Source organism: Trachymyrmex cornetzi, unplaced genomic scaffold (genome assembly GCF_001594075.2).
Source record: "Trachymyrmex cornetzi isolate Tcor2-1 unplaced genomic scaffold, Tcor1.1 scaffold385, whole genome shotgun sequence".
In the NCBI taxonomy this organism is placed as follows: Eukaryota; Metazoa; Arthropoda; class Insecta; order Hymenoptera; family Formicidae; genus Trachymyrmex; species Trachymyrmex cornetzi.
In genome coordinates, this window is record NW_017298586.1 from 752551 (window position 1) to 775440 (window position 22890).

General features: G+C 40.4%; 1 protein-coding gene across 1 annotated transcript; it reads right to left on the reverse strand.

The window, feature by feature from the left end:
* Positions 1 to 8089: 8089 nt before the first annotated feature.
* LOC108763810 (netrin receptor UNC5C) lies at positions 8090 to 18686 on the reverse strand. The gene is made up of 13 exons (XM_018511695.1): positions 17950 to 18686; positions 16448 to 16662; positions 15366 to 15579; positions 12754 to 13101; positions 11871 to 12038; positions 11450 to 11614; positions 11120 to 11155; positions 10764 to 11034; positions 10512 to 10660; positions 9543 to 10282; positions 8695 to 9080; positions 8491 to 8592; positions 8090 to 8417 (listed from the first exon to the last, which is right to left on the reverse strand). Exons 1-13 carry the CDS (start codon positions 18011 to 18013, stop codon positions 8246 to 8248), a joined length of 3030 nt encoding a protein of 1009 aa, XP_018367197.1. The 5' UTR covers positions 18014 to 18686; the 3' UTR covers positions 8090 to 8245.
* Positions 18687 to 22890: the final 4204 nt, after the last annotated feature.

Genomic DNA, 22890 nt, shown 5'->3' on the forward strand with positions numbered 1-22890 from the left:
CTTCTCGGCTTCTTCCTCCTCGTCTCCGCTTCTCCTCGTCGTCATCCTCGCTGACCGAGATCTAACCTGGATCCGATAGCAGGGTCGACAACGATATCGATACCGCTGGTAACAAAGCCAGCGATTTATAGTGGCGATTTATTGCCGTATTTATAGCGACTGCCTAAGGCCCCTCCCGCCTTATGGTCCGCCGTGTACGATGTCGTCCAAGTTCGCACATAGTGCGGTGAGTTCCATGTGCCGTGCTCGCGATAAAGGAAACAATTTTTGGAATGCTTAACCACGAATCAGAAACCTTATTCCTCCAAGTGCTTAAAAACAACACGAATAGAAGAGATAGAAAAGTTTCGGATACGGAAACACGAAAACATTTCTGCAATTCGATATCTTTCTATACACACGATAAAAGTCATTGAGCCGTTATTAATACATAATACGAACATTCCGCCGGTGATCGACGAACGATATGTGCATCGACGAATTATGCGAAACCACGATGAATTATCGGCATCATTGCGGTTAGCAGCGCTGTAAATGGAGTATGCGCTCGTAGAGATAGATACGCGGCCATTCATTAAATTTAATGCGCGTATGGTCGGCACATATCAATTCTCTACTTGCATTTAATATGTGAATTTCAATTTATGTATGACACATCACGGAGTGGCTTGCAGTGCGCCTCGCAAAATTTCTAGGCGTGGCTATTACGCGTTTCACAATTGTCAACTGTACGTAACATTCATCATCCCTTTTTACGCCTCAAAGTTCCATAATAACAGAGGTTTAAAGCGATTTTACTTTTGACAAATATCGCGATGTCACTGTTACATCGTGGACGATTTGTTCTATTTCGATATATGATTTCGGCCGGACTTTTTTTGCCGAGTGTTGCTCGTCGTGTACATTCTCACCGGTGGGTGATGTTTGGTGGTCGTGTAGCTGGACGATGGTCGATTCTTCAAAAACCGGAACTAATCTCCGCGGTACGATGGTCGGTCCTTCACTGTCAGCGTCTCGGGAATGCGACACTGAAGCACAAGACTCGCCAGACATTTCTTTCGATGTTTGCTCCTCTCCCTTCATCTATCAATATCAGATAATAAAACTTCTTCCAATTCTTCGTTCTTCTGGCTATCACATCTAACGCCAAACCCCGAAATAGAATTGCGATATAAGAATGAATGTGAGAAGTTATATGAAAAGAACAATTTTGCTCAAGTATCTAGAAATTTAGTTATAAATCTGAAAAGAATTTTGTTTAACTATCGAAATTATTGTGTAAATTGCTCAAGCGTAATGAGCAAAAGATTTACATTTCAGTTTGAAAGTTCTACTGCCTATATAATTGTTTTCATAATCTAACCAAATTAATTTTAAATCTGTATCTAATAATCCATGTGTCGCATGCGGCTGAATTTTTTGCGACCCATAGCCGAAAATACTCAATCAAAAGTAGGGAACACTTTAGAACACGTTTAAAATTGCGCAATATTCAGAACCCCACTAACTCGTGAAAAATTATCACAGATCAAAAATCAAAAAAGCATTTGAAAGCTTGAAATCTCTATTTTCGAAATCGGTAATTGATATTTTAATCCGACTGATCTTTTACGGGGCTATACGGACGCAAATGGATACCTGTCAAATCTGAAAATTTTATGCAAATTTTATAAAGATCTATGGTATAAAGTAAAATTCTCACAAAAATGCGGTTTACGGCAGTCGAAAGAGTGAATTTTTGCTTTTAATTTGTCTTGTTATTGAGTGCTGTACGATTTTTCTTTACCAAATTATTGAATGTTGAAGCAAAAGTGATCGTTTTCGCTTCAACGTTTAATAATTCGATATAAAATTATATTTTATATTTTATGCAAACGAAATAAATAATGTAATATGAAGCGGTCTATAAGATTTTATCTATTTCTAAAAATGGCTCTCTAACAATGGCCCTTAAAAAAGGGTTATGCATCATTGGTATCGTTATCTAAACCTAATAAATAACTTGCTGAAAGTCTCCAGTAACGTTTCCTCGCTATTTTCTGTATCGTATTTTATAAAATACGATTATTCTGACAAAATTATATCGCAACTATATAATTCTGAATTATTCAAACGTATTCATTAATTCCAGAGTTATTAGATTATCACTGTTAATCGTTATGAAAATTTAAAACCTTATAGCAATGCAGAAAGAATTGAAGGTATAATTAACAAATATAATTTGAATTCTCATCGTGCTTTTTACTTCCGAAATTGGCTCGAAAGAGTATAAAATGTCGCTGATAAAGCAGTGAATAAAAAACCAGGTTGGTTCGAATTAGTATGCACACGCACGGAACTTTAAAGTTAAAACCGGTACGAAATTGCATTTGTGGAACGACGAGAGGCGTGCTGGCAATTTGTTAATTCGAAACATCGTCCGGTAAAGGGGACGGGCGGCATGATTGCGTCATTAACAACGAAAAAGCCGACGACGGATGGTACAATGTAGCGATATTACATTTTTAAAATTACATGACCAATCGAGTATCGTAGATCGAGAGGACATGTTTATGCATGAATACACCTGTTAAAATGCGGCGCATACTGACACAATTTATGTTTGATAATTAATGCTATTTTGAGATAGAGGCGCGTGGAAATGAAAGCGAAATGAATAGCATTATTAGCGCGGCGCACTCGTAACGGAGCAATCGGAAATCCGGACGACCATGTTCCTTGTTGTAAAAATAATTATCAGGCCATTATATTTCCAAATTTTGTATATAACTGTAAAGTAACGATGTCTTTCTCGATGATTCCATATTCGTTCTATTGATTGCCGATCGGCAACCAGGAATTTTACCGAAAACTCGAGCTGACAGAAACAAGAATGCAGAATCGCACGCTGAGAGAAAGTTGAAGGAGGAATGCTGACGATCTTGCGCGCCGAGAATTTAAGTCGAGACATGCATACATTAAGAAACAGGAGAGTGATTTGTTAATACGATGAATTGCAGCATCATGCAGCATCAGACGCGAAGAAAAGGTATCGCCGGAGGAGAAAAAGAGAGGGAATTGAGATTCAGCATATGCTGGCCGGATACAAGCCAGGTAATCGTCTTTTGATTCAGCTTTAAGTCATGCATCATGTCGACCATGCCTCGTTGCACCGAAACGATCTAGTAACCAGAGGTTTTACTGTTAATTCGCACGATTGGCGTGATTGGCGATTGTAGAAATGAAGAACGCAACGGAAAAGAAAGAGAAAAGTGGCTGTTGCGACATAATGACACGGGGCCTTAAGGGTAAACCAACTGAAGCTATTCATTCTAATGTATACGTGTTTCTGAAGAAAGATACTAGTAAACGTGAATTTTTCTTCTTCGTCTGTTCGAACAGCGAAGTTCAAAGGTTAACTAACAACTTCCTTGACTTAAACGCTACTTTGAAACTTCGATGTTCTCAGCTGTTATCCGACAGTATCCTAAGAGCGTAATTACATGATACAGCTTTCGACATAGCTGTTGTCCAAAGCGATATTGATTTGAGGAAACCTGAGAAGACACTGATTTAATCAGGATTAAATATAATCAATGTCGACAGCAGTATGATCATTATAAAAATATCTTGAAAAAAATTATAAGGAAGTTATTGTATTTTTATTTAATACAGCTATGTGCATTATTTCATTATAAAATTGAATAAAATATTTTATAACTATTACATTTAATTGGATACTAAAAAGTTAATGTCGTAAGACACGTGAATCGTAAGCGCCGCGGCCGAACGGAAAGTTCTTACGATTTTACGTGACAGCGACGCTTGCTTAAGCGTGGCCGCAACGGACGAGATTGCGGCGATTTCTCGTCCGTGCTGTAAACTTCGGTTAATTAAGCGGGATTTAATTCGGGGTAGCTGCGCGAATTAAAGCCGGGCGTTCCCATGCAAATGCCTCGCGTAGATGGCTGCGGTGTGTCGTGCCGGCTCGAAGGAAGACACGTAGTGACACGAGCAAATCAAGACATTGATACTCGTTTACCACCACGAAGGGAATAGAATTGCGCGCTGAGCAAATTCGCGAGGCTCCAAGTATTTCATTGTCTCTGTACATCCCGATACAACACGCTCGTATTTCTTCAACGACAATGATAAATGTTGGAAGCAATTTTTTTATTACTCAACATATCTATGCGTATAAATTATTCTATTATTGTAACTTAGAAAATAGCCAAGATATTTTTTATTAACATCAATAGTGATATTTCCATTACAACTATGTAAAATTTTACACAACAGATTCTAATGCTGTTCAACATAAAAAAATTTTAAGGACAAAAAAATTATTAAAATATATAAAATAATAAATGTATTAGATATTTTCATTAAAATATTTTAAGATGATCAATTTGAAGATAACACACACGAAAAGCTTTTTGTTGAAAAATAATCAGAAAATAATTTGCATATAAAACAAATGCGGTACGTTCTTGTTATAATTGCAAATTCTATTTTTTGACATGTTATAATGACTTTAATCGTTTTCTCTTTGACAACAATTTTAGATTGTACATACCGTCGTCCACATATATGGAATACGCGTGAAATTTTCTGCTACCTTTTAGCCGCGGACGTCGTGGAATTCCACGACGAAATTGTTTCGGAACTATGTGGCTGGTTTTTTGTTTCGGTAACGTTACAAAAATCCTGGCGAACGACAGTGAAAAAATGCTCTTCTTTCTTTCGCTGCCGTTTTGGAGGTAGTTTCCGTTCCGGAAATTTTCACCCGTCGCAAAACTTTCTCGTACACGCTTACGCGCACAAGCGGTTTTTCGAACATTTTTAATGCCAGCCGCTGCTAACGAGTTAACTTGATGAATGGCAATATTCCCCTCCTATTATTACATCGCTATTTTATCACGACGCACGCTATGTCGGTATCTAAATTTTCAACACCGTCATGCGTTTAATTATTCGATCATATTTATCATATATTTGCATAACGGTAAACAGACATTCCGTACTTTAATATATTTTAGCACGAAATGCCGGGAATGTAATATAAAATAAAAAGATTAAATCGAAAAGTACGTTTTGGGAAAATAATAGAAGAGAGACGATACGACAAATATAGTCGTTGTAAAAGAGCGACATTTACTGTTGTCGGCTGGTGTTCAATTTAACTTGCGGAATATATTTTTGCTTCATTTGTACGAAAAAAAATGTTTAAGACTGGTTAATTTATTCGATACGCATAAATCTTCGCGTCGGTGGCTAATTCGTAATTTCACTTTTCGTCATTTACGATTGGATTCCCCAGGCTTGAGTGTTCCGCGCAATCCTCGATAAGATCTCGACTGCCTCTACACGCATCCCGTAAGATCTTTTTTTTGTTAGCGCACAACGCGGCAACCTTCCCGAAACGGTCGTATACTCTTCTCATCCTCGGGATCCTCCTTCATTTCCTTTCGACGAAAAGTAATTATTTGAAAGACGATATACCGTCGGGTTTCGCGTTACACACCGGCTCGGCGACCTGTAACACCATGCACCGACCGCGACGTGCACATCGTTACCCGGAAAACTTATACGCATCTTTTTACAACCATGTTTTATTACGAGTAGATCCACTCCACAGACAGTGTCCGCGTGTACATCTCACGTTTTTAATGGGACCGCGTTGCAATAAATTCACCTTTACATTCCTTTAATAGCTACCGTCATTCAAATCTTAAAGCACTCATTACGTTCACTCACAGAGGCAGAGGAAGATACCTTCGCTCTTGATTTAATACTAAGATTCACGGTTTGATAAACCGTGACGTGTTGATATCTCCGTGAAGCAAAAATCAATCTTACTGGGCGTAGGTCTGTGGCTAAAAATCCGCTGGCGGGTTGGTGTTGTGTTTGGTCACCCTACGCGTCGGCCTACCGCGCGAATTAATGACTTTACCAGCTACACGGCGTACGAAGCCGATTCACGTCATTCGATCGCGATATGTCTGGACGATTCATAAACCACCCTCGCACGGCACCCTCGCGCGATGTTTTGTACGCACGGTAGCGGGGTCCGGTATGGACTATGGACGCGTACGTGTGCGTGACTCTGCGGCGCGTTAACGGAAGCGAGTAAAGCGCCGCGCGTACAATCTGATTCACCGATCCTTCTCGTAATTGCCTGTAGATCCCAATCGCGATTACCCGGGAAATTAATACGATCCTGTATCTGCGATTTATGTGTGACCCACCCGTGTCGGTAACTCGTGCGTAACCGCGACGTCGTATAACAATCCGCGTTTAAAGATCCGTCCGAGAACAACGTTTGCTACGGATGCTAGCTCTTCACTTATCATGGACGATCGTACGTCTTGAAACGTGATATCATGCTGTTTCCCCGAGCCGTTTACTCGATAAACGCATGTTGAAGGTAGCCAATAACATTAGTTGATATTTTTTAAGTAGCTAAAGAAAACGGTCAACACGTTAGCTGTAGTCAGCTACAGCTTGCTCTTCATTTTTTGTCATCTGCAACAAATGTGATTTTATCAGATTCATTAAAAGTTTCATTGATATATTGCTATTTTCTTTTTTGTATACTTTGACCGCGATTCTAAAATATCTGGGTCAGATTCTAAAAAGAACTTGTGACATTTTGATGTTATCGAACGATCGACCCTACGTTCCTCTGTCATGATTGCGACAAGTTTTCGATAAAAAGAAGTAAAAAGAGACTCGCAAGAGCATAAAATAATGAGAATTTACAAGAGAAAGAAAGAGAAAAAGAGAGAAGAAGAGATATTCGAGCTCGTGGTTAGCGAATCGCATAGCGTTAAAGGGTGGCCGGTACCATCCCTGGCGACTCGGGTCAACAGGCATTGTCCGATGGAATTACCACCAACGGGCCCCTGTGATTAAATGCTCCGCCTCTCATGCTTCCAAGAGGATCTGGAGAGTAGATGATGAGGGGGGGGGGGGGGGGGGGGGAGAGAGAGGAGAGAGAGACAGATAAATAGAGAGAGGAACAGAGAAGTCGTAGCATGTAGCAGGGAGAGAGAGAGAGAGAGAGAAGAGAGAAAGAGCAACTAACGGGAATGGGAGGTGAAAGGGGGGAACTAGAGGAAGCAGAGGGATACGTACATACCTATGCGAGGGCTGCTGGTTCTGCCATCCGCACTTGCATACCTATACCTTCCCAAACCCCTCGACCTTTACCCCTATACGGTGACGAGATAATGCCCATTGTTTCGAGCATCCTACGCATCCTTGGTCCAGAACGTGATACCTAGAAGCCATCCTCGAATGCTTGCGTCGCGATACGATACGTTCAAATGGTACCTAAATACCCGCCTAAATACGGCTGCATCTGAATCCTCCAACGGGCTTCCGCTTCGCCCGATTCTGTTCAAGGACTGCCGGATACCTGGCCTGATGATGATCGGCATTCAGGTGCAAATTGGGCACATGCGGCCATGAATGTCATCTGTGATTTCCGACCTTCCTGAACGCTTGGTCATGCTCGTTAAAGCACGTCTCATTAGGTGGAATTTCCATCAATTATCAAAAGCAATTGGTTGGAAATAATGAGCATAAATAAATTACTATTGATATTAATTTATTAATAATGAAAATATAAATCGCAATTTTATTAAAAATATAAATTGTAATTTTATTTAAAAAATTAATATAAAAGATAACATTTTTGTTGCGTATTTAATACATAATTATATGTGTGCGTGTGCGCGCGCGCGTGTGTGTGTGTGTTGATGTCAGGAACATATAAATAAAATAATATAAATATAAATAATATCAATATAAATAATAAAAAATATCAATGTAAATAATATAATAAAATCAGTCTTACAACACATTTTATGAATATAATTTAATTCTTTAAACTTTAAAGTATCCGTTTTTCGTGAATAAAATATATTAATTAAAAATAACTTCTTTTTAAATAAATTAGAATTTTTTTAAGAATATATTGTCCCAATTATTAAAAGCCAAAATGTATATAAAAGTCAATTTAAAATAATTATATTTTATTACAGTTTATGTAAGAATAAAAAGGGAATTTGAGAAAATAATGCAATATATAAGTATTTGTTGTAAACGACTTTTATGTACAAATATGGTCAATGTTTATACAACATATGTTTCTACGTCCATTTTACTAATACCGTACAATAGCTACTCTATTTACAAAACTTTTGTCTCTTGTCATATAAATTCGCTTCTTATGTAGGCAGTGTAAATTTTTCATGATCTTTTAGATCCATGGCCCCAAACGACTCTCGAGTACGTTGGCTGCATCAACGCGTCCCATCAGTCTTAAATGATTCAATAAATCTGCTAGAGCCGTGGCTTCACGGTGCCTGGCTTCCCATAAGTCCAAAATATGTTCCGTTGGACTCGCTTTTGTTGCAAAATAGTCGACATATCTTAAAATATCATCTCAGTTTAAACCATTTTGCAAATCGTAAAAAAAATAAGCTGCAAAGAATTAAAACTCACCGGTCTACTTGCAGTCTCTGAGCTAGCATCCGCCAATCATTGCCGCGTGCACTTGGCGGATCTAAACATTGGCATAGTTGCTTTCTAAGCGTCTTAGAAAATCTGCAATTATCGAAATTCAATGTTACATTTGTTTCATTATACTTTCTATTGTTAAATGTAAAAATATATTTTAATCTTACTTTTAATGAATATAAAAAATACCTGAAGGGTCTCGGAATGACGGATTCTGTGGATCTCGTTGAATTCTTTCCCCGTAAAACAACAGAGGATTCCGTTTTGTTTCTCTTTCCACTCATGTTATTCCTTTTTACAAGATCGAGATCGATCCTGAGAAGCAAGCCCTGATCCTCAAAACCACGTTGACAAGCACGAAGTTCAAAGCCAAGCCTGAGGTCGCCGATGACTTTTTCTATTCTAAAGGAGCGCCGAATGCTAATCCTCGAGGATGCCCAAATGCGCCGGTAAGGTACTTCCTGTCGCTCGGCAAAACCGCTCTCTCTATCTTCGAGATCGACACGGAGTGATGTGCCGCTGGCGCGAAATCCGAGAGTACTATGATCGATATAAGTGCTACCCAAACGACGTTCCTGCGGAAGAATTACACACAATTCGCGAATATAACAGCAGCGAAAAATTTTATGTTGTTATGCGAATAATAATTCAATATAAGAGGGAGATTCTCTCCTCCACACTTGTTTCAGTTTGTACTCAATTTCACTAATTATTGTTTGCTAATGTAAGTGGAATCTAATGTTGCACTGAAGAGAACTCAATTCCAGAATTGAAACGTTTGTCAGTTTACATTTTACTTTTAAACTCTTGTTTGCTAAATATACATCCTAATTGCTTGCAAATTGTATTTTATCGCTTGTGCTGTATATAATTTACGCATTAATAACCGTGGAAGCTCAATTTTATTTGTATTGGATTTATTCTTGGAGAGTCACAAATATTATTATTTATTTTGTTTATTTAACGAATAATAATGTAGCTATGGAATATATATTTATTAAGATTTAACATATATGTATTTGATATTTCGTACTCACTCGTTCGCTTATGATCTTGAGCGATGCCTTGGTGTCTTCGAGTACGTGGCATTTAATGTGATCGCGCTCGCGAGACACGAAAACCGCAACGCAGAGCCGTTTCACGGACAATCCGGGTGCGACTACCGAATTTTCTCCAGCCACGGCGAAAACGCTAGGTGTCTCCGTGACGAGGAATACACCGGCATGATCGAGTTGCGCGAACGGTTGACCTGGTAGATTCGTTGGATCACCGCCAAGCATCAGCACTTTGCGCCACGTCGTCACGGACGGCGAACCGCTCGAGCTCATCGATGAATTCGTGGAATTGTTTGAACGCGTCTCTAGATCGATCTCTGTTGACCACAGGCTCAGCTCCCAGTTTCCGGTTCTCAGCTCGGCGCAGTGCTCAAACTGGAGGATCACCGGCTTCACGAGATCGACGTTCGCGGGACCGCAGGCCACCACGGCGGACAGCAGTGTAAATCCAGGTGGAAGATTCGGTCTGACGGAATTTTCTCCAAGTACGGCGAGATGTAGACTGTGCCGACGACCGCGCGGGATTGCACCTTCCGGCACCGACATCGAAACGCCCACTTCGGGTACGACCAGAAGGGCGCCTTGCTCGTCGATTATGGCTCTCACGACGAAGCCACTACCGTCATCCATCGCAGACCGTTCGTTCTCATCCGGTCTTTCATCATCCTCTTGTTCATCATCGTCCTCGTTTGTGCTTTCTGGATTCGCTTGATACGTCGACCCTAAGAATGTACCATATAAGACTTGCGATATGTGAAGAGCTCTTTTATCTGTGCGCGGAAAGACTATTTAAATTTATTAAATATTTTCGCGATATTTAAAAATGAATTCATTTCAAAATAAATAAGAGAGTCAAGGATATTTATTCTCGATTATTTAGCAGGGAAGTGATTTATCGAAACTGATTGTATAAAGAGCTCTCGTGCGCTCAAATTTATGGAAATTTCTTACGAGAAGACCGTCCCTCCTCATTATCCGACATGCCGCGTCCTCGTTGCGAGTTCTTGCAAGAAGACCTGGTTACGGAAGAGCTTGGCGATGGTCTTGTTGTCGACGGTAATGACAATTGCGGAACATCATAATGATGCTCGGAACAGGATCTGCACATTGCGCCAGAGCATCGTAAGATTATGTAAATGTAACTGGATGCTGATTCGTATTATGTACCATGTTCTTATTATTTCGATTGGTATATAGATATACCTGGGTAGCCTGGCAGCGTTCGATTCGTCAATCACATGCTCAAGACGTCTGTCGTTAGCCAAAACGGAGCGCTCGTTTTTAGAAACGACTGATTTTGCGAGATCACCTGGACGACGAAAATCCAATCTCGCAACGCCGTATAACGCTTCCATTCTTTCTTTCCGGCGCATCAAGCGAACGAAGAAAATCGTTGTTACGGCCAAAATGATCGCGGCTAAACTCAAAGTAATCCACAATGCGAGGATATTTCTGTAATCGACCGCTCTAGTCGCTACAAGGAAAAATACCTATTGTTTTTTTTTCTTCTATTTTAGAAGGAAGCATTTAAAAAATATAATTTAACCGGTTTGTTTTACCTTCCTTGAATACTCTTGGCCCATCTTGTCCAAGGGCTGCATGCAATAAGCAGGGAAATGTTTCAAATATGACAAAGATACAACATACAATTTTACATCAATAATTTACATCACGAAGCTAAAATAATTAATCATTTTGGAAAGTCTTCGCAGATTTCAATTTTCTCCACTAGTATTTTATCGATGAGTCATCGCGCATGCAAAGTCATCAAATTTTACGAATGGCAATCGAATGCAGAGCTAAAAGGACCGCTTGTCCCAAATAAATCGTTAGGCATCGAGTGCGAGTCACGAAGAACAATAAGAAGCAGAAACACGGCTGGGGCTCACCATTACATCGATCCGCGGAGCAAGACTCGACGATGACGTCCTTGCCTTGACAGGGACGACCGCCGTTGCTCGGTGGGGGGTCATTGCAGGATCTCCTCCTTACTCTCGAACAATCGGGACCGCATGCGGACCACGAGGTCCAAGTTGACCATCTGCCGTCAACCGCTGCATGCAACGGGGCAAAGTTGAAAATCTCGATTAAATTGCGATTATCTGATTTGCGAGATGGCAAAAGAATGAATACATCTGTATCGCGTATCTCGATCGAGACGCACATTTGTGCGCGTTTTAAACGTTTAATACATATCAATACGGGGTTTGTATTTGTATAAAGTTATATTCTATTACAATTTGCGACGCACTATTACAATTTACTTTATATTACAAGTGGCGCATGAGTGAGTCTTTGTAGTGCACCTACCGGGGCAGGAAGGATTGCATTCTACCCTTTGTGTAGCAGGCCCTGGGCACGTTTGACCGCCGTTGATTGGAACAGGATTTGTACATGTTCTTGTCCTCTTTTGTACGCCTCTACCACAACGAACACTGCACTCTGACCATCCGGACCAGGACGACCACCCGCCGTTCACTGAGAATGGATCGGGAAGAGAAAAAAACAAGGATAACCGGCAAAATTAAAACGGGAACAAATAACACCTTGTTACACCCCGCGGCTCAAACAGGCCAAGACACGAGTGAGTTGCTTATCCAACGCAACGTCAATTAAAAATAAGAAAGTCAAATTGTAATCAACGTGAAATCTGCAAGCGCAGCTTTACATTACAAATTTAGTTATTCACGAGGAGCTATCAATATATAATGAATAGAGGGTAGAACAATACAATGATATAATGATATATTATTACAGTTATCATTTTTAGAATACAAATATAAAATAGAATTATACGTGCGCGCGCGTATATAATTCATTGAGAAAAATGTTTTGATTGTATCAACAAGAATTATAAGTAAAATATATAGAATCTAATCGTACTAATTCGAATTCTGATTATCGTAATTGAATTTCTAGTTATTTCGAGTAAAACGTTTGATAGATTTTACTATAAGTATCTCTCTGGTTGAATCTAGTAGATTTTTCATTTATGCAACCATTTTTGTCTATACATATTTTAGGTAAAACAAGCTTAATATTTGAGATAAAAAGAGCTTTTTTTAACATCTGTAGGACGAATCGTAAAATTGTAAGTTTTTTAACATTTTTATCCATTTCCCTAATTATCACGCACAAACATTCTTTAACCGCATTCGTCCGACGATTTATAGAAAAAAAGAAAACAGGTTACCGTAGACGGTGAGTACCGCCGGTTCGCTGACTCTCCTTGCGGCGATGTTCTCAGCGACGCAGGAATAGTTCCCTTGATGCCTCAATTCGGCTTCTCCGAGGAGCAGATGCCCGTCGGCGGATTGTACAAAGCCAGTCGCGGAGGACATCTCGTTGGGGTTCGCGTCGGCGGAGGCGGAGGCGGAGGCGGAAGCTTCGCCGGCAGCGGCCGTCTCGAGAGGAGAGCCATTCCTAAGCCAATAAACCTTTGGCGATGGTACACCCAAAGGCGGCGAGCATCGCAGTTCCGCATTGCGACCGACTTCCACCGACAGCGAATACGGTGGTGACAGGAAGTGCTTCTTCAGATCTACATTGGGGTACGATCAGACAATTTTTAATATTCGCTCGGAAACACGTCGTTCGAGAGGACGTCGAAACGAGAAATGAAAACGGAAAGAGAGAGAGAGAGAGAGTGGCACTCGGAGATATTAGAGCGCGCGTATAGATGCGAAAGGGCATTCACGATTTCTGGCCGGTTCTTCCTCCATCAGAAGGACGGAAAAAGATTTGCGGGGCGCGAATCACGGAATGCATAACGGCGGTCATTCGTTCAGTGCGGCTGTCCGTCGCGTCCATTATTTGCTGCACCACGTCCGCGTTTAAAAAGCGAGGCTTTCATATCACTCGTGAAGAGCATAAGCACCGACCGAGACCGCGGTATAGTACCTCAATGCGGCGGTTACGCGCTTTAGAAGCTGACAGAATTCTATGCCGCGGTATGCGGACCGGACTGATGGATGATACGTCCGGTATCACAAAGTATACCGCGTTGTGCACCATCTAGACCAATTCAAATGTATTCTGGTTACGCTGCCTTCGCTGGCTTATATATGAAACATTTTCATATAATACGTCATACGCTAAGTACAATTTTAATGCATTATTAAAGTTTGTTCAAGCTTTTTAGAAAACTAATATTTCTTGATAATGCACATTTAAGGCTTTCACGAGTATTTTCTTGCCAAAGGGTTTATGAGTTATTATACCGTGTCGAGATCCACCTAATGCCAACATTTCGTAAATCTTGCCGTTCACTTTATCAGGGCGAGGAGCACACTGACACTCACTGATACTAATATCAGTGCGTTCCTGAAATGATCAGCAAGATTTACGAAATGTTGGCATTAATAGATCACGGCAATAACAATTGGCATCTAATATTTTTTTTCCATTCACTTATACACGAGCGTCATACGACAATTTATAAATGACTCATCGGAAAAAATCATTTTTATTTCCTGGAGCTGTTCAGATAATAGATTCTTATTTCGAATTCTCATTATACGACTCAATTGTTCGATTTTTAAGCATTTCATTTTCATCGCCGTCGTAATCAAAATGTATTTTATACGATGTTAAAACATTCAAATATAGCCATAAATAACACAAAGGACGTCATATTATCCGGTAAATTAATTGTCAACACTTCGTTTATTCGAAAATAGAATAAGATCGTTGTGCAGAAAATAGTTCTCTACGGTGAATCGTACACATCGATTCGATCGACATCCTGCATTCAATTTCGAAAGCGCGTCCGCTTTCTGTTTGCACGCAAATACCGATTTAATTTTGCATCCTGTTTGCCACGCTTGTTTACGTGGCGTGGTGCGACTCAAAATGTCTAAATGAAAATTGCTCTTGCGTTGCACCTTTTACGAAGCGTCCAATCCCGAAGCAATCCCGCATCGTTATTGGAACCACATACACGAAATACCAAAATACACTTTTCATATGGCTTATCGCGATGTATATGCGACTTTATTTTAGCTTTGATAACCTGCGAGTGTTCTGCAATGAATAACAGAGGTCCTCCCCCGTTTCCACGCTGAAAAAAAACGCGACGCTGTTCCGGGGCTTACGCGTCTGTCGTTTCATTTGCGATAGAATATCGATTAGATTTTGTACTCGATTTGCGCATCACAGAACACTTGATGAAAACCGAATCGCGTCCGCTTTGTCCCTTTAATTTGTTCCATCTTCCAGCTCTCTTTTTGCTACAAGGTGCGGGGTAAAGGGATGTTGAGCTTTACGGTCGAGTTTCTTCAAAAGCTTTAAACGAAAATCGTGTTACGGAAATTACATTAATAAAGTTACTAAATAACAGTAAAATAACTCGAAGACTGCGTGTAGTACATCTGATAAAATATAATTTGCACGAAATGTTTTTGAGACAACTTTTTACAGATGTGATTATACATATAAAATGAATGCTAGTAATTATTTCCATGTTACAAATATAAATATCAACAATCGTAATAATTTTACAGTTTAAATTGGCACATAAATGACAAGAACGCTCTAAATAGTTGTTACAGCCCATTGAAAGGCCTTGTTGCTCCCCTCGCACAAAGTGTGAGCGAAAGTGACGTAATCTCCTGAGTTAGAACACCTCACGTACCGCGGAAACGAGCGGCATGGTCATTACCGCAATGAGAGAAAGAAAATCCTTTCGTGTCGCGTCGGTAAACTGAACATTCAAAGAGAATCGAGGGAGGACAGGGGATATAGGATAGCAAGGAAAGAGAGCGAGAGGGACAGAGATAGAGAGAGAATGGAGAGCTCTCTACTTACAGGCGACCTCAACCGTAGCAGGCTGCCCTCGAATTTGACCTGGTCCCGACCATGCCACGCACTCGCACTTGAATCTCTCCCTACCGAAGTACTCCTCGACCTCGTTCCTTGTCACGTTCAACTCGACCTCGACGACCCTCGTTCCGGTACGAGGGTCAACGAAATCCTGCTGCTGCGAACGTTCGGCCCGGTCACCGTTGCAGCGAAAATACACCTGCAGAAAAAAGCGGCGGAGAGCCGGCGGGGTGTATAGTTTCGCGTGCCATGAAAGAAACAGCTTGTCTTCGTTAAATTGCGGCTAAGTGGGTAATAAGAACGAGAAGAGAGAGGAGAGAGGAGAGAACTGCGCACGAGACTCGAGCCAAGAAGGAGATCAAGATAAAGGTATTTTGTAGGTGGAAAGCTCTAACGGGTAGATTGAGTATAAGAGCGTCTGGGAAATGATACCTCCATGTATTCATATAATGCCACAGAGTAACTAGTAATGTATTAATAATAAGAAAATATATGACACAGAAATTAATCTTTATGCAAAGTATTATACATCCTTGGCTATAAATATAAAGCATGCACCAATACAAATTGACGTAAACGTTTTATATCTAATGAAAATTAAATTTAAAAAACAGTTTTTTGATAAATAATATTTATTTTTATAACAATTAATGTTTTTCTAAATCTTCCTCTGACTTTTATTACCACTTTTTCCAAGAAAACGCAATAAATTGAAGATGTTTTATGCTCTCTTGTGACCAAGACTTTAAAGATATGAATTATATCGCTTCTTTACTTTATAAGTAACATAATTCAAAAAACATTATCTTCGAGTTATTGAATGAGTTAGGCATTATACTATTAATCACTAAAAGTAAACTAATTAAACTTTATAAAAAATCATTAAAATTGTCAATTAAAGAGAGTAGTTTTTTAAGAGTAGTTTTGTAGAACTAAAATGACATATGTGTGTGATCACGTTAAGAACATATTTCTTTGTCGATATTAATTGATTAATCAATGCAATGTCTTGTGTGTGTGTGTGTGTGTGTGCAATATGTATATACATTATTGTAACAAGTACATACCTGAAGAGCGTGCGCGGCACGACAATGCAACGTCGCCGGTTTCCCTTTGACGACAAACGTATCGACAGGCTCCGCCAAGAAAATCGGTAGGGAACCACCAGCGATAAGATCGGTATCGCTGGTTATAGTTGCGGTTTCATAATCACCATAGTCGTAATCTTCGACAGGATAACTCTCCTCGTCATCTTCCTCGGTGTCGTCCTCTTCCTTCGTACCTAGCGAGCAACATATCCCTTACTAGCGCTTATCCCTTTTGTGAGCGAAAAAATCGATAATTCCAGCGCGGTTCATTCCGCAAATCCGATAAAGCCGTCAGGTATAATCTCTCGGTGGCGGCGCATTATCCATACGTCCTTAAATTTTTCATATCAAATCGATTGAATTAAATCGTCGCTGCTCTTGGTCCATTGGAGGGATTAAGCCACGTCACCACGATAAAGAGAAATGTCGATGGAGACGCGTTATCGAATTACTAATGGTGCATTATCGGATCCAATAACGTCGTACAACGATCCTGTATATCCGATCGTCTTCTCTCGAAAGTGTATCGTTATTCGAAGACACGCGCTCGTTCGCAATGTCGCGGTATATTTAGACGTCGAGTCAGATACGATGGAACAGTAAAGTCGGGCTTAACGATGCGTGGCGGATTTTACGTCGTGTATCAGCCAACAGGGCACGCTCGCGCTTAGATCTCCCGGACTTTACGCTTCGTGTTCGCCGTCTCGCTCCTAAGTCTCGCGGGAACTTTATTACACCCCGAGTAACTGCACCTCTCTTGTTTGAGTGGTCGCGGTAAACCAAGCGCCGGCGGACGATGATTACCTCCGCTGTCACGTTCATGAGAAAACATGTCACGATCCGCAGTGAGGGGCTTTCGCGAGAAATGCAAGGCGTAAATTTACGGCGCGATTCGTATGGCCGTGCACGCCGCGCCAGCCGGAAGCGGGCGAAATGAATTTTTGGTCGCTCCGGAAAGTGCCGACGTACTTCCATGTTGCCAACGGTATAGCTTCGCTTGATACTTATACCTCTTTCTACCAGTGTACTTTAATTTTAATCTTGGTTTAACTAACTCTTCATCTTTTCCTAGTTCCAAAAATTAAAAAAGGACGGAGAGTAAATTGTGAACCAAGATTAAAGCTAATCTATATTAGAATCAGGCATTACGCCCGTTTTCACCAACATAGGTTAACTTTAATCTCGATTTAACTTACTCTTCATCTTTTTATAGCCTTAACAATTAAAAAATAGATGAAGAGTAAATTGAGCTAAAATCAAAGTTACTTGTATTGGTGGAAACAAGCATTAGATATTTTGACAAACATTATTTGGGCATTTCGAATAACAATCATGCAAGATGTAGAGAGAGAGTTACATTACATGCAAATTATCTATTCAAATATCTATCATAAATTGATTAGATTTTATGTATAATATTAGAGATAGTTGATAAGTGTTTTAGCGTAATTTAAATTACTACTGTATGTTTCGTTACTTACTTTCGAGCGTGCCGGCAAGACGAAGAAGCGTTAAAAGAAGAATACTGATCCTCAGCTCCATCATTACCTCACATTTCACTCAAACCAGTCTTTTATTTGATATCACTCGAAGAAATTAGGCACAAAATTTTATACTCTACGCTGACATGTTTATTGGTGTCGTGCTTTGTTCCCCATAAATAATTTTGGCTTTATAGCCGGTGATCATTGTGTCAAATTTCATCGAAAATTTTCTATAATTTTAACAACTATCCACAACATTCGGTCGTGTATCATTGGTGAATTGTGTATCGAAACAGATCGAACTCGTCTTTGATCGAACGGAGATAGAATAGATCTCGATTTTCTGTTTGTACGCAAGAATCATATAATCGATCCAACGATTGAGGATCATATTTACCTCACGTTGAATTTTTTAATTTGCAAAAGGAAATTCGTCTCCTTGAAAAATGCCATAAATAATTAGTCGCGACTCATCTCGAAGACTACATAACGAAATTGAACGAGGGTGCTTGCACTCGCATGGTTGCACTCGCGTTCGAGCGTGCGAAAGGAGGGGGACACGTGACCGGCTTCGAGACCCTCGCACACGGTAGCGAACGAAACGAGGGAAACGAGGGAAACGAGGAACCCGCTAAGGGAGGGTAGTTACACGATGCTCGCGGGTCGGCACGCGGTGGACGACTGAACTTGCCGACGTGCGCGCACCTCTATATATACATATATATACGTCTCACTTCGATACCGACGCTCTTCTTCATCCCCTTGTCGTCGGGGGTGCTGCCGCTCGAGGTGGCGGCGGTGATGCCGGAGGCTGCGCTTTCTTCCGCGAATGTTCTCCTTCCGCGTCGAGCGATGATCGACATATCACTTTCGCACAAAATGTGCATCCTTTAACTCTTATATCCGTCACGGAAATCGTTTAATTCTTACTTTTTTCACTGAATACAAAACAATTCATATTCTTTTTCAAAATAAATTTTTTCGGAATCCTTTTTTCCCGCGGAATAAAAAAAAATATATATATTTATATGTATATATTACGAAAGAAACGTACCTATATAATTTTTCACAAAGTTGATGATTACGAAACGTGCTTATTCATTTCTGCAGCACTTCAACTCTTCATCGCACTGAGACATCGTTGACATAATCGACGACGATTCAAGTCGGGAGTAAAAGAATGATAGAGAGCCATTTGTTTTTTAACGAAAGTCCCATTTGTGGCTGGGACATCTCTTCGGATAAAACCAAGCACTTGTCGGCGCGTATTGACTTGAGGAGCGCATTGTTGTGTATGAAATGTCGATACATCCGTTCTTTGACGATTCAATATTCATCTACCCCCTTCATTCATGATGCGTCATAAGCCAGCAGTTAGCCTCGGGGTCATTGTTATCGCACCTTGTCTACCACCATGGTGCTTTAGTAAGGATCGCATGAATATCGCTCGAGCATCCGCTTGATCGAGGAGGGAAACCCTAAAAGAGGATCCTTACGGGAACATATGGGATTTCCTACGGTCGATCACTGCCGATTCGCTCAAACGTGAAATCGGATCCAACCGCGAGAACGAGTTTAGACGCGTCATCGCGGTGACACGGTCCTCCAGCCTCACGACTTCGTACGAGGGTGAGTGTAACGGTAAACGAGATTCCAAATCGCTTGGTTACACATCCAGACAAGCTATACCTTGTTACTACTTGGCGTAAATAGATCGAGGATCATATCACGGATACAGAACGTGCCTGTGTCACATCAGTTTTTATTCCGCCAGAGAGAAAAATCTTGGGTGAAAACTTTATATACGATCTACTTTGTTTTTTTTTTTTGTAGATGTTGGATGACAGACATATTTGAAGAGGAGAATCGTGTTCTTTCTAACGTGAGTTAAGCTTTTGTATTTTTAGGCATTTGCTATCAGAGCGCAACATCGAGATACCAAAGCTGCAAATATTTTCCCACTGACCTATCACATTCCACGGAATCCGACCGACACACCTTGGCAAACATTAAAACGCATTTGAGCGTCTGTCCACGAGAAGTTCCGTTTCGCTCTGTTTACTCCAAGTATCTCACGCTCAACTAGACAAGAAAATCCTCATGGCACTTGCTCGTAATTAATGATACTTACTCTACGGGAAAGGATTAACGTGTACACAAAGTATACACATTAGTGCGCGATTGGAGTTCGGCATGCATCGCGATAACGTTTAAGACGCTCCATGCCGGGCATTAAGGTGGCTGCAACATCGAATGGCCTTAATCCGGATCTATACACCGGTGTGTGCCATTATGCATTATACTCACATATCGGTTCGGCGCGACGTCGAAGCTTGACTTATGCCGATGGCCCTCACTCGCAGATGGTTATCTCTCGCCTTTACGAGAGAGTCGATCCCTTCGAGCCCGTGCAAGCGCAGCGTGCTTAAGCGATTTAACGTAAACACACGTAGCAATTTGTCCCGGGCTTTATGTCGCCCTCGGGAAAAAGGAACCCACGCGCTCGTTCCGTACCGTTCGGAGCAGAACGGAGAGAGAAAGAAAGGAAAGAGAAAAGGAGAGAGAGAGAGAGAGAGAGAGAGAGAGGGAGAGAAACTGTACAAGAAGAGAAAAAAGGAGAGCAACATACAGAGTGAGGAAACAATATGTGGCTCGCTTTCTTACTTAGCCGATATTTTACGGTGAAAATAACAGAAGAAAGTGCGTGTTTCATTAATAACGAGTTGTATACGTTGGCATCTTGTTGTTGAGCGAACCTCTTTCAGTGACCAATTGCAACCACTAATTTTGCGTTAGCGGCGGCGTGAAAAAGAATCTTCGTGCGAAAATCTCCGCACGTGAGCAAAAGCGAATGAAGAAATAAAGTAGGCGAGTTTATCATCAAGCTTTGAGACAGGTCTTCGTAGACATTACGTCGTATCGACTCCAAGGTGTACGCTGTGAGTATAAATTACCACATGCTTGTTCTCCGCGTGTAGCACGTTGTATATCACGCTACATCTAGATAAGCCGCCGTTGGAATTATTAACGCGCGTAGTCGCCGCTGACTGGGATGCTCGTTTATTCGTGGTTACGTGAAAAATTAGAAGGCGTAGCTTACCGCGTCGTTAAATCATTATCGGACAAGCTCTCTGAATGGGAATCACGATTTTAATATTGAGACTTGGATTTTTGTACAGTTGAGAAAATATGTGAGAAAGTTCTTGCTAATATACAAACGTATGATTTCCAAAGGAAAACTTAATAAACTAATTAAGTTTCTCTCTTTATCTCCCATTGACATCAATGTTATTAATTGTGACTAATATTAATTGGTCATTTTGGAATGTAAATACATGGGGATCGACTCGCGTATCGTACATTATTATCCATCTGTGTCTACATTACAATACAACATAATGTATAGGCTACATACGGCGCGTTGGCGTCGAGCGACGTTTAGTGGAAATCACAATTCGCATAACGAGATAATCGGCAGGCGTAATTAAAAACAATGTCGCGTCACGTATGATTATGCGCGGCTTGCAAACCGGTGACAATGAATATTGCCCGATTGCAAACAGACACCGTGCGTAATTGGCTTCCGCGCTGCGGCCGTTAAACGCCGGACGATAAACACGCTTAACGCGTATCGTCAAATATGTCGCGCGATGATCAATGCGATTGACAGAATACGCGGATAACGCGGCGACACGACCGACGATTTAATCATTAAACCGACGGCAGGGGGTGGCATAATCCGCGACATTCGCTCGCAAATGAACTTCGTGCATCGGCAAGGCGTGAAACACTCGCGAAGTCACGCGCGTTGGATAAATTGAAGGTGCCACGGTGCCATTTTAGCGATACGGCCAAAATGCGGATTGTATCCGCGTGACCACATTCGCGGGTCACATCCGTTTCCAGTCGCTGCAAAGATCGGCCAGTACTGACCGTGACGGTCGATTGTTATACAATTTCTTTGGTACAAGTTTAACCGTCGCTCTTCTATTTCGATCCTTGTTATACGGAACTTTTTGAAAAATTAACACGTCCCATCATGCGGTTTGCTTCGAGGACAAAAATAAGTGTGAATCGTGTAAATCATTTCGCACAATGATGACTTTATTGTGCAAATTATAGACGATAAATCTATTTTTGCCATTGCACATTTTCTTGTTGATTTTATTATGCAAGTTGTACATGCTCGAGAAAAAGAGTCTAGTTACATTAATTGGAATTCCAGTGGAAAAAATGGATAAATCAAAATTTTATAGTTAAATCTATTGAGAGAGAAAGATGAGAGAGAAATTTTAGTCGAGATAATCAGATATTCAATTATGATACTAATTGAAATTTTGATTGATATGATCAGAATATACAGCTTCATTTATTTTCAATCAGAAATTTTTCTTAATGTGATAAATCTATTTCTAACAAGAGACGTCACCCAACTGTCCGGCACCGATTTGATTCTCCGTGAAATATGTTGTTAAACACAAAATCTAAGAGACACGTATTTTTTTATATATGCTTTAACTCATGTTTAAGGGGTGAAACACTCCTTTGGAAAAAAAAAACGGTATTTCTATTTCGAGCCGAATACCGTCGAAAGTATAAAAGATGGAAAAAACATTTTTTTTTATTTTTTGTTTAACAAAATACTTCCACTATCCACAATTTTCTCAAATTTTCCAAATTTTATTTTACTAAATTAAAGATAATTTTTTTCAAAATTTAATCATGTTTAATAAAGTTATATTACAACCTACCATTTTCGAGAATTAATTATAAACGCTTCTGTATATACGCTATCCGTGCTCATGTGCGTAAGTAATTATCCTCCAAATAATATGGTACGTAAATCGAATAAAGAAATTGATTTGATTGATATTTCTTGTATAGAGCATTATAGATTATAAATAATATTAAGAATTATATAATAATAATTTTTATTAT

Bases quoted from the DNA above. Each gene is read 5' to 3' on its own strand.
- LOC108763810 (XM_018511695.1), bottom strand. From the start codon at position 18,013: ATGATGGAGCTGAGGATCAGTATTCTTCTTTTAACGCTTCTTCGTCTT. The intron at 12,039-12,753 runs GTAACCTGTTTT...ATCCATTCTCAG, and splicing joins GGCGGTACTCACCGTCTACG to TGAACGGCGGGTGGTCGTCC. The intron at 10,661-10,763 runs GTATATCTATAT...CGCAATGTGCAG, and splicing joins AACGCTGCCAGGCTACCCAG to ATCCTGTTCCGAGCATCATT.